This window comes from Saccostrea cucullata, unplaced genomic scaffold, assembly GCF_032062105.1.
Source record: "Saccostrea cucullata isolate Sc308-1 unplaced genomic scaffold, CSIRO_AGI_Scuc_v1 ctg71, whole genome shotgun sequence".
NCBI lineage: Eukaryota > Metazoa > Mollusca > Bivalvia > Ostreida > Ostreidae > Saccostrea > Saccostrea cuccullata.
The window spans coordinates 111,995-124,935 of NW_026936410.1; the positions used below are offsets into that span (position 1 = coordinate 111,995).

Genomic DNA, 12,941 nt, shown 5'->3' on the forward strand with positions numbered 1-12,941 from the left:
ATTTTTAGAAATCTATTTCCAAAGCATTGGGAATAACTATTAAACCTAATAGTTAAGAACTCCGAGGCTTGTCAATTTGAAGATGATTGCTAATTATATCGCCTTGCCAATAGTGAAGAGGACAACAGGACCTGGTTGAAAATCATGTATTTGGTAACTGAAAAGCATTGTCCAATAGCTTGGAATTTGTTAATGCTGATTAAGATACAAGACGAACATGTCCAAGGACATATGTACTAAGTCTTCAAAGATAAGAGTACTTGCATTAATTGATAAAGAAGAGATTGTCACATGCCAGCCATGTTGTTTCCAAGTGGTGTTTTTCTGTTAGGTAAGATTCTCTCTCTCTCTCTCTCTCTCATAAACCATTCACCACTGAGTAAATAAAATGTTTTATATATTTTTTGCAGCCCTGACCACTTTGTTTTCCGTCACTGTTATTGGTATGTATAGACATTTCATTCATCACATTACTACTCTTTTCTCTTTACTTGATGACTCTTTAATAAGACAATCATTTCTATTTGATATTAAATTCTCTGTACCATCATATCGGTAATGCAGAGCTTGTCATGAAGAACTGGTGACGAAAACATGTTTATACATTGTGAATATTATTTATTATAATTATGTAATATGCTTTTTTCCCCAACCACTAAACCCGAAAGCCTTGACAACCAAAAAAAAAAAAAGGAAATTGCCCGAACTCGAAAATCCTAAGGGGGGTGGGGGGGTCAACTTCTTTCAGTACCAAATTTTATTCCTAAGATACACACCACTACATTACATTATCCTTATTCGACCCCACTATAACAAAAAGTGGGGGAAGGGGGGGGGGGGGGGGGGTTGCAATGAACGTTCTCAATAGTAAACAGTTATGGTTGGGGACCCTCCCCCTCCGTTGCTGTGTACCTGCTATGGGATCTAATCTAAGAACAATTAACGTTAATCAATTGACTGTACATTTCTACTTTATTCTTAAAACCATGAATAATTTTTCTAAGCCTGTTTTGCATATCTTACTCCAAGGTCTTGGATTAAAGTGTCTACGCTGTGATGACGTACTAGAGCCTCGGTTCTGTGAGAGAATTGAATACTGCTCGACCGGAGATGTAAGTCAAGTTTCTTTTCTTTTTTTAAGGACGGATGATAAAAACAAAAAATGGAATCCTGGAGTAATACGCCAGTTTCGAGATTGTAACTCTCCTACGATAGAGGCACAAAAAGTATCCATTTCGGCAGGGAGGTGGGACAGGTTGTTTCTATATACAAACGTGCATAAATAAATGAACGATATTTATGGCTTTTAAAATTTATTAAAAGTTATAAAAAGATAATGATATTATGCAGTGATGCATTTGATGATTTTATCAAGTACAACTATGCATATTTACACATAATACTTTAAATTATAGGTACAAGTGTACTTTAAAACGAAAGAAACGTCGTAGTCTTAATAAAAAGTTATCTATTTTCTTGATCGTACAAACTATTTTTAATAGAGGTCAAAATTTCTTCCCTCGTCTGAAAAGTCTCACATCCACCGACATTTTCTTTTTTGTTACGATTTCTTTGCTTTACAAAATGACGTCTTTAAATTAATTCAGTTATTTTCGAAATGTAGAATGCATCCTAACAATCATATAGTTATGATAAACTAAATATATCGATGATACAATGTATCCAATATATAAATATCAAATATTAGTCCCACCTGTTTGTTTACGCGGCAACGAAACTCCCCTCCTCAACCGAAAGAGCGCACCAAGGGAGATAATCTCGAAACTTGCGTATTGGTACATATTTTTGGACTTAATATGCCCCCCTTTGAAGAAGGGAGGGCATATTGCTTGCTGCTGTCTGTCGCTTGGTCTATCGGTCCACTTAGTTTCCGTTCATTTTCTTCACAACCGTTGTACATACTGTTCAAAATGGAATTTGGTATACAAATATATCAGATGAATATCTAGGTCAAGTTCTGTTTTGGGTACGATAGGGCCATTTTGATAGAGTTATGCTCCTTGGACTTAGAAAAAATTCAATTATTAGCTGTATCCGTTCATTTTCTTTACAGAGGTTGCAAATACTGAAATGAAATGTAGTATACAGATATATCAGATGAATATCTAGGTCAAATTTGTTTCCGGTACGATCGCGCCATTTTTGACAGAGTTATGCCCCCTTGCACTTAGAAAAATTCCCATTATTAGCAGTTTCCGTTTATTTTCTTCGCCGAGGTAGCACATACTGATTGAAATTTAGTATATAGAATTGCAGATATATCAGATGAATATCTAGGTCAAGTTCTGTTTTGGGTACGATCGCGCCATTTTTGACGGAGTTATGCCCCTTGGACTTATAAAAATTCCAATTATTTGCAGTTTCCGTTCATTTTCTTTACAGAGTTTGCACGTACTGAAATGAAATTTAGTATACAGATTTATCAGATGAATGTCTAGGTCAAGTTCTGTTTTGGGTACGATGGCGCCGCCCTTTTGGGCGTAGAAAAATTCCAATGTGGGGGAGGGGGGCATTAGTGTTTTAAAAAAGTCTCTTGTTTTGATTGTAAATGATGCGAAAAATACATTTCTAAAATATTTTAAAAATTAGTAAACTTTCTATGATGTCCAAAGTTCTACCTTTCTATAACACTCCTTATTATTTGTCACATAAAATCATATTATTGTGAAATTTTAGATAAAAAATTACACATATTAGTTAAATAAACATGAATAAAGTCTTTATTTTCTTTAGTTAACAACTGTTTGACAGGTAAACCAATTTCTCTGGGATATAATGATTTAGTACAATAACATGGACTTATGAAACGAATTTAGATTTTAAAAGTTATTTTTTACTTTTATTCAAAATCTTACTACTAGGTACTGTGAAATCATATCCAATATTGACAAAGATGCCATTTAATTATACATTCATATTTCCATTTCCAATTGTTTTCCCTATATGATAAACACTACAAAAGAGAATCTTGTTAATTTCTCCGTGATTCCTCTGGCATGTAAATTTCTCTATATTGAAATACTGCTGAAAGGTTAAATGTCAACCTATACGTATGGTATTTGACTGGCGTATAAATACACTGAAGAAAAAATAGATGTTTTGTTTAATTGTTTACTACGTAATTAGATATGATATATATTTTTACAAACAAAATAATTACTGAATTATCTCCGGATCAAAAGCAAGTCACCGAGGCCCCGCGAGACCGAGAACTCCGCTTCCGTAAACATGGAAAACAGCCCATCTGAACCACGTGGAGAAATCGGCATCACCAAATAGATCTCCACTTCATCATCTGATACAGACATCGTCCCTCAGTCATTACCATCCAACTTATTAAGCAACTCAACTTCCTCCGTTATTTTAACATCCACACAAATCTGTTTCCTGACCATGCTGACCAACTCCTGTTTCATCAACTGCAACATTGCATTCAATATGGCGGCGGAGAAGTCTCCTAGGGCCTATACACGTGTTGGTGCTTCCGACAACCTAAATCTAGGTCACATATATAATTAAAGTTAACAAGATTGCTTTGGTCATAATTTAAAATTCTCTTGTTGTTTATTCTATAAATGTTGATATTTGGCTACAGCAACTAAATAATCATTAAATTTGGATCGTGTTTTATGGGACTATTTTTTATAGTAAAATTTGAAATAATGGGGCAGGGCTATGGAAAATAACATGGAATGCCTCGTGTATTTCAAATCTACTAAATTAGACGGTATTCCGATTAATTTTTAGCTTGTTATTTATAGGGATATATAAGTAAAAATCAAAGCTATGAAATATATAGAATCATCCTCAGGTAGTGTAGAGGCTATGCCAAATGATGAACGCCTGGGGGAAACATGGGATAATTTAAGCATAACTGCTTCGCCCGTTATGCAAATTAGCCCCTGGGCCTCTTGTTTAAAATCTTACCACTAGGTACTGTGAAATAATATCCAATATTGACAAAGATGCCATTTACTCGTAATTATACATTCCTCATCGCAAAAACAAACAAAAAATATATACATGTATTCAAAATCACAAACCGAACAGTCCTTCAAAATTTATTCTTTTCACAGAATATTAGCTTTCAAAGGCCTTGCTTAATAATTTTGTAGATTTATTTGTTGTTGATGGTTCTCTCTCTCTCTCTTATACTTAAATGTTATGTGTGGTGTCATATTAATTGCCAACATATCCTTTAATATATCTTTTTGGGGGAATCATGTTTGAATAATTTTTTTAATACTAAAATGTTTTGTGTGGTGCCATATAAATTGCAAACATGGATGGACAACAAAAATAACTTTATGTTATTCTTTGACAGGTGTGCAGTGTGCAGAGATACCGTAAAGAAAATGGGGACATCTCCTTTTGGCTCGGATGCCTCTCTACCATAGTAAGTTACAAAATTACATAGAGTGCTCTGAAGGTACAGATTGCTTTCATCATATGTACAGGTTGTGTACAATATAGCTTCAATCTAATTGCTACAGCACCATTTCTTCATTATTCAAACAAGATTTTAAAAATCACACTCACAATAGGATATTATTAAAAATAATCCTTTTTTGTTGTTGTTACTTTTCAGTCATGTGCTAAGACCCCAAATAAAACAGTGCTCCACCCTAACAAAAGAACAATCCATGGATCTATATTATGTAATGATTGTTGCTTTGGGGATCTGTGTAATATAGATGGCTGTGGATCGCCAGGTGATTTTTTTTTTCAAACTTCTATTTTAGCAGGATCATGTACATGTATGTTGATTTTTAAATCCTACCGTATTTATAACTGTGCATTTTATTGTTAAATGTATATGTAACTTTCAAGTAATGGGTTATGTCACTAAAATTTTCCTCTTTGGGACACCGGTCTTGATGGGTTAAAATAAAATAACGTTTTTTACCAGCTTTTTCGACATCACGTGGACCGATCTGTTTTAATTGTGCTCACACTATACACCCAACTGACTGTCACCATGTGACTCTTTGTGGAAACAATGAGGTACGTACATTTGTCACCCGCATATTGAGTTCAATTGATACACAAGAGCATACTCTCCCTGAGAAAAGTTTCTTAAACGATGCAAGCTATTGACAAATAAGTCGTTGAAACATGGATATCAACAGTCTTGTTTCAATTAGACATTTTGCAATGAATACGGTCGATACAATGACCTTATAAGCAAATGCAATCTATCAAAACCCGACAGGCATTTTCATACCATATGTTAAACCATTTACACACTGAATTGTCGCCGGATTTTCCCGTTATTTTCCGATCAGGACAAGGAACACACGGCGGTGTGACCGGTCGGAAGGGAATGCTTCCTTCTCCATGGCACTTCATCCCAACTTAAACTGTTTTTTGTTTTCCAGAATCTATTAGTACATGTATTGCAAATCTCCATAACATTGCAAATCCAAATATTGACTGTTTTTCGTTTTCCATAATCTATTACATGCATTGCAATTTGTCCATAAAATTGCACACATTCTAATACCGGTAAAAGATTTCATTAAACTTTCATAATTTTTGTAAAAAAACGAAGTTTGACAAAACAGATATACATGCCAACAATATTAAATACACAACTAATTGCAGAAATCTAAAGAAAAAGGTTCTTCCATTGAGATGTTGATATCTAATTGCAATTGACTACATTACTTATCAAAATACATATAGTGTATAAACAAGCGTTTACTTGTACTTCTATTAATATTAGTAACGTTTTCTTCTGAAGCGTTGTTTCCTTGGGGAAAAGCCACTATTTGGTCAGCGTTACTTCACTAGCCATTGTGAGGATGTACATGTGAGCTATTAAAATAGATTCATATAAGTAAAATGAATTGAAAGTACCAAAGATTGTATTGATTATGTACATTATAGTGACAGTATGCTGTATTTTCTCCTGTAAATATAACCAGGCCTGTGACAACCATATATCGGCACCGATTATTGTTGGGAAGAAAAGATCAGAGATCCAGCAGCGGTCATACACGCCCTGCTCCGGATGCTGCAGTGGGGACTTGTGCAATAGCAACTGTAGTGCTATCTTTACATCAGGGACTGTCATTAACTCAGGGACAACAAGTAAGAAACTTGTTTCTGATTCATTATATCGAAGCTTATTTAAAGTTTTTTTCTATGCAACAAAAAGGAAATTATTATTTTCATCAAGAGAAACCTGGAGCTTCAGAAATACCCGGAAATTATGCATTCTACGCCCAGCTAACATACACTGTGACAAATGAACATGCCATTTTTAAGAATGTGACGATCAATGAGGGATCCTCTTACAGCAGTTCCACGGGAATCTTTACTTGTAAATACAGTGGTGCTTACGTGTTCTCTTGGACCATTGCAACACATGGTAGTAACAAGGCCTTTGCAGACTTGTATGTTAACGGTAATATCGTGGGAACTGTCATTTCTGACTCATCTGAGCATTCAGTTAATGCAGATTCAGCCACAGGTTTTGTAGTGACTAATCTTCAAGTAGGAGACGAAGTCAGAATCCGGATTTTACAGGGCTCGATAGATGGAGAATTCTCTACCTTTTCTGGATGGCGTCTAAATCACAGTAAATGTTTAAGTTTTTGATCACTTTATTTTGAAGTTATGTAGTTTGCATATAAATTTGTTATTGTATGCAGTTGTCGACTTGCGCAATTGCACTTTTATTATTTTTTGTCACTCTAATAAGAACATTGCTTAATGTATGGAATGCATACATTTATAATGGACTGTAATCAGAAGCTTGCCATTGGTAGTGAACAGAGAACAATGTCACTTTATCTAATATAAAGTTTACACCCACGTGGGGCAATCAAATTCAAACTTTTTTAAATTATTAAAACATAGATCTACTCTTATTCTATTTTACTTTTACAGATGTCTCTTTTTATGCTAAGGCTGACAAACCTTTAACAAAACCCAGTTCTACCCGAAATGGCTTTATTTTCAAAAATGTTATTACCAACAATGGATTGCCGTACGTGGCGGGAAATGGCACCTTTGTTTGCCCAGAGTCAGGACTTTATGCTCTTGCTTTCAACGTTGAGGCTCTTCACAAGGATTATATGGTGTACTTTTACAAGGACACGTCTAAGCTGAATACTCTTGGTGTGTGGCCAGACTCCTCCAGTGGCAGCTATAGGGACTCGTCCACCACCCTACAGCTGTTTCAGCTACATGCTGGGGATGCCGTCCACCTTTTCAGTGGAGATAGTGATGCCATATTAGAGTCTCCAAGGTCGTCTTATTTAGGATGGCTCATTCAGCCGGGATGTAAGCATTGTCAAAATCCTATTATAGTATATTACAAATATGTTATGTTATAAATATAGAGCACTCTTTGTTTGAAATCCAATTCTTTAATGTCTTTAACGGTTACTAGATGTCAGATTGGTATGCAATCTATACAATACATTTGTATTTTAATTACAAAGTCATAGCTTTAAAACAAAGTCAATACTTTTTTTCCAATTGCATGTTTGCAGCCTCCTTGAATACCCCGGCCTTTATGGAACAACTAACTTCTACATCTCCCTCGTCATACAGCGCAGTGTTGTTCAGTAGGGAACTTCTCGATACAACAGGATCATTCTATCGCACCACCGGATACACCGCTCCTAAAGATGGCGTCTACGTTATATTTTGGAATATGGAAGCATATGAAAATTATTTGAAGTCTACGCTAGTCGTGAATGGGCTGGCGTATGGATACACCGTGTCTGATGGCCGATCTTCTGATTATGACAGCGGTTCTAACGTTGCTGTTCTGCGGTTGCGTGCAAGAGACGTTGTGAAAGTGATGCAGTCAACATCTGCAGATGGCGATCAAACAATGATATCCGGATTCATGTTGTATTAAAATATTAATAATCTCTAAATTCTAGTACGCCAGACTTTATATTCACTGCTTCTTGATTATATTGATTACATATTATGGATCAAATTCTATAGGTAGCAGAAAACGGAAAATAGGCTTACGATTTCCATGAAAGTAATTATTTGGAAACGTTTTTCCTGAAGTCTTAGAATGTATTTGAATCCTTAATCGTAATGAGAGCAGTTAAACTCGAAGCTTTGTTTTTACTCAAAGGTTTAACTTGCACGAAGGTCACATTTTAGCCGATGGCCGGGTTACAAAAATTTTCTAGCATCTGCTGAAAGAACATGATCGGTCCACACTAGCATGGCTTGTATCGGACGACACGATGCATTAACATCAATTCATAGGAATACTGATTACTGTAAACCCTCTTGCTGATATTCCAGTACACATATTGGGCAGACAGTAAGTTATTGATGTGATTGAAAGTATGTTAATGATATGATTTATAAAACAAGCCACTTGTCTTAACTGGAGGCTTTTGACGTCCTGTCGATCCATAGTGCTATGCCACTACTCTCTCTCTCTCTCTTTCTCTCTCTCTCTCTCGTTACCCCCAATGAATCGAGTTGTGTTTCTATAGTCTCTTTCCACAGCTTGGTAGGTTTTGTTAAACTTGTCCAATAAAGAGGCAGGATTAAACTAGACTCTAATAGCTGAGTTCAACACCTTAAATATTTTCGGAAACCTGCAATATTCCAATACTACGAGGGTTGTTCGAAAAGTTCGTGGACGGGTTCGGTACTGACGGCTGTATTTGTATGTTTGAAGTGAAACTTTATATACTTTTATTATACCATGTTTCCAGTAAAAGTACAACTTTTCAATTTTGGGGTCCATTGAATAAAAATTTTGAAGCCGTTCTAATTTCTTTAGGAAGGGGTCGCGGAGCATCCTCGTTTTCTACGTATATGAATATTTTAAGTCGATATCGTCATTACCTGCGCACAAAATCTATGATATTAAATATGAAGTCACAATAACATGCACTCGTCATATTTGAGAAGTTTCAGTTATTTAAAGCAAGTGGTTCTCAGCTTACCGATTCATAATGAAAGGGGACGGTCTCGATTCACCGTTGAAAACGGCGCAAGAATTGGACGCCACAGAGCAGTGCGCTGTGATGTAATTTTGTATGGTAGCTGGAAAGACTCCTTTTGAGACAAAACAATATAGCTAGATGAACTTGGGGATAGGTCAAAAGTATCAAGATGAATGGTGTACAAGTTGTATAAACAAATTAAAGAAGGTCGATGTGATTAAACTTGACGAAAAGTCAGAAATCCACCTATTGATTCTTTGCGTCAATGAAAACAAAGATAGAAGAAAGTAAAGATAAATCGGATAAATTTGAAATAAGTACGTCTTCGTATGAAATAATCACAAAATTCTTGGATTTGAAAACTGCTGTTTTATTTATGAAGATTAATAAAACATAGCGACGTAACGACGTCAGAAAAATTACGCCACAGTTGCTCCGCGGGCATTGACAATGTATCATAAAAATTGGTATAACTATAATAAATATAAGTAAAACTGACTGAAATTTTGCATATTATTTCAAAATATATTATCATTTAATGTAATATACAAAATTTTTCGAATTGCAACAAATCGGCGGAGAAAATTACACCGTCCACGAACTTTTCGAACAACCCTCGTATAAGGCTGTTTTATTTGTTTTCTTAGTCCTAAAATCGTAGGATATCTTACCAGGACGTAATGAAAACAAAGAAACGTTATAACACATGGTGAACCACCAGTGTTGCAACCACTATTGAAATATGACCACTATTGAAATGAGAGTACATTTCAATAACAAACACAGGTACTAACCACTATTGAAATACGACCACTATTGAAACTAGAGGTACTGTGAGCAATGAGCTCACTAAATGATACCCCCTGCCTCCCATATGAATAAAATGGCAGTGTCCATGTTTTGCTCTGGAAAATCCAAAATATATGTCAGATCAAAAAGTAAAATAGGAGGTGCACAATGGCAATATGTAATAAAGATTCTGTGAAAGTTTCATCAAATTTCATTCAGTGGTATGAGAGGAGTTGCGGATAAGAGATGGGTACCACAAAGTGTAACAGACGGACGGACGGACAGACGGACGGAATTAACGATTTCTATATACCCTCCCGCTTTTCAAGCGGGGGGGGGGGGGTATAATAATTTTTTCAATAGTGGTTGAGAGTAATTTTTTCAACTATTGAAATAATTAGTGGTTGAGAGTACATTTCAATAACAAACACAGGTACTAACCACTATTGAAATACGACCACTATTGAAATATTTTTTCAATAGTGGTTGAGAGTACATTTCAATAACAAACACAGATACTAACCACTATTGAAATACGACCACTATTGAAATAATTATTTCAATAGTAGTTGAGAGTACATTTCAATAACAAACACAGGTACTAACCACTTTTGAAATAACACCACTATTGAAATGATTTTTTCAATAGTGGTTGAGAGTACATTTCAATAATAAACACAGGTACTAACCACTATTGAAATACGACCACTATTGAAATAATTATTTCAATAGTGGTTAAGAGTGCATTTCAATAACAAACATTGTTACTAACCACTATTGAAATACGACCACTATTGAAATAATTATTTCAATAGTAGTTGAGAGTACATTTCAATAACAAACACAGATACTAACCACTATTGAAATAACACCACTATTGAAATGATTTTTTCAATAGTGGTTGAGAGTACATTTCAATAATAAACACAGGTACTAACCACTATTGAAATACGACCACTATTGAAATAATTATTTCAATAGTGGTTAAGAGTGCATTTCAATAACAAACATTGTTACTAACCACTACTGAAATACGACCACTATTGAAATAATTATTTCATTAGTGATTTTATGAACTTAAGAGGTGCTGTATTTCACTGTAACAAACATGCTTTTAAAGAAATTTTTACTAACCACGTATGAATATATGAAATACGACCACAATTGAAATAATTTTTTTCAATAGTGTTGTTGAAAATCTATTTTTAGTATTTGCATTTCAATAACAAACAAGTGTGTGAAGTAACCACTATTGAAGCCCATTACCACAATTGAAAGAATTATTTATTTATAGTGGGACATATAATATTCAATCCTTGTCCTGAAATTGATTAATTGAGTCGATTTTTTTGTAATTTTGTCAATTTCTCCAAAATATTCTGTGCAGTAAGTTAATTGGGTGTATTTTAAGCATTTAATCCCTTGTTTTTGCTTAAGAATAGATATTTCTTCTATTAAAGCAGTTTTAATAGTTAGATCAAATCATTTGAAGGGCGCCATTTTTATGACTTTTAAGCCTGTGTTTTATGTTTTGGCTTGTGTGTTTTTTGCGAATAGGTAGGTAGGTTTTTGAAAGATGGGTGGACGCTAAACAGAGAAAAAACTTGGAATGGCCTAAATAATAAATGTACATGTATGTAATTTTTTATATTGAACTGTGTTTGGGGCTAGAGTTTAAAAAAAAGACAACAATACGAATGACTTTTATTGCTGCAGAAATGAACCGATTCTTCACAGATGTATACTAGTATTTAAATAAAAGTAATTTAAATATTGTTTTTAGATGAGTTCTTGCGTTTTTTTTATTTGTCATACCTGTTATTAAACATTCATAAAAGCACCCATTTTCTTGTGAAATTAAGTACGTGTCTTCACCGGCTACAAAACTTTTGTGATGCATTTGAATAAACTGATCATAGCTTGGTTTTCTTTTCTAACTTGATTGGATGATTGATTTAAGATGAAGTTTATAAATATACTCACTGTCAATAGAAACGCAACACCCTAATTTTAGGGTGAAAATTATATACGAGATATAACTATGTACCCAAAAAGTTAGGACATCTTTTACTTTGCCAAATCAATTATTTAACGGTTGAATGATTTTCATTCCATTACCGAAAGTTGCTTTTTAGCCCTCTTAACAGATAACTTAAAACTTTTTCCTTCCGACTATTTAATCAAAACGTGCTAGTCCGCCATGTACAACATACACAGCCGGATCTCTACTATGCATTAGGTTTATTAATGTCTTTATCTGAGCGAAATAAATATTCTTGGGCATTTTTAAATGCCTGTTTTTCAGATACGGAGGTCGAATTATCTCTAACTTGGCGTAGTGTAGTAACCCTAAGACTTCCGGTCAAGGAACTGTCATTCAACATGCTCTTGAAACACATGAGCCCGAAAAGTCGTTATGTAGTGTATATTTGCATCTGTAGCTCTCCTTTTTCTTTATTTTGAGAATTTCCAACATTAGCCATGAAAATCCGTGCTTTCAGTCATTTTGAGGAAATACAGGCATCACATCCGGAAAAGAAAGAAGGATATTTTTCCGGGATTTTAGAACAATGCTTATGATTAACAGGTACAAAACCTTAAAAACCCATTTATTGTCAATAATTTTATTTAAAATGCTAATTTTTGGTTTCTGTTAAGAGGGCTAAAATCAACTTCCGGTAATGGAATGGCGGTGAGCCTGCCGAGCATTTGAAGACATAAATATTTTTATTTTATACATGGAGATTTCTACATGGATATTTTTATTTTCTACATGGAGATTTCTAGGGCATTTATAAGCCATTTTTTTCTTTCTCGTCTATAGATGCTTATTTTTGTTCCGTGATCGCCCGTCTGTTTGTCTGTATGTCTATTTAAATCTCAGAACTCACTATGCTTGAATAGAAATGGCATCAAAGTATCAAAGATTTGTTTATTTTCATTATGATTCATTTTCTTAAGAAAAAAATCACATCTTAAATTTACTCTTTAGTCGAGATATCACAGTACTGGAGGGTGATTGTAAACGAAGATTTCATAGATATTCATCACAAAACTAATTTGAGTATTTTGCTCGCGACAAGTAATAATTAATATACATAAAAAGATAAAAACAAATTGCATTTCATTTGTTATTTTATGCAAGTTTATTATCAAAGATCAATTATAAAGAAAAATAAAGGTTAGGATAAT

General features: G+C 34.4%; 1 protein-coding gene across 1 annotated transcript; it reads left to right on the top strand.

The window, feature by feature from the left end:
* The first annotated feature begins 292 nt into the window (after positions 1–292).
* LOC134245520 (uncharacterized) lies at positions 293–7,995 on the top strand. Its single transcript, XM_062727803.1, has 11 exons — positions 293–331; positions 411–443; positions 1,030–1,112; positions 4,346–4,417; positions 4,610–4,733; positions 4,931–5,025; positions 5,765–5,833; positions 5,949–6,114; positions 6,203–6,604; positions 6,916–7,311; positions 7,524–7,995. Exons 1-11 carry the CDS (start codon positions 301–303, stop codon positions 7,895–7,897), a joined length of 1,845 nt encoding a protein of 614 aa, XP_062583787.1. The 5' UTR covers positions 293–300; the 3' UTR covers positions 7,898–7,995.
* Positions 7,996–12,941: the final 4,946 nt, after the last annotated feature.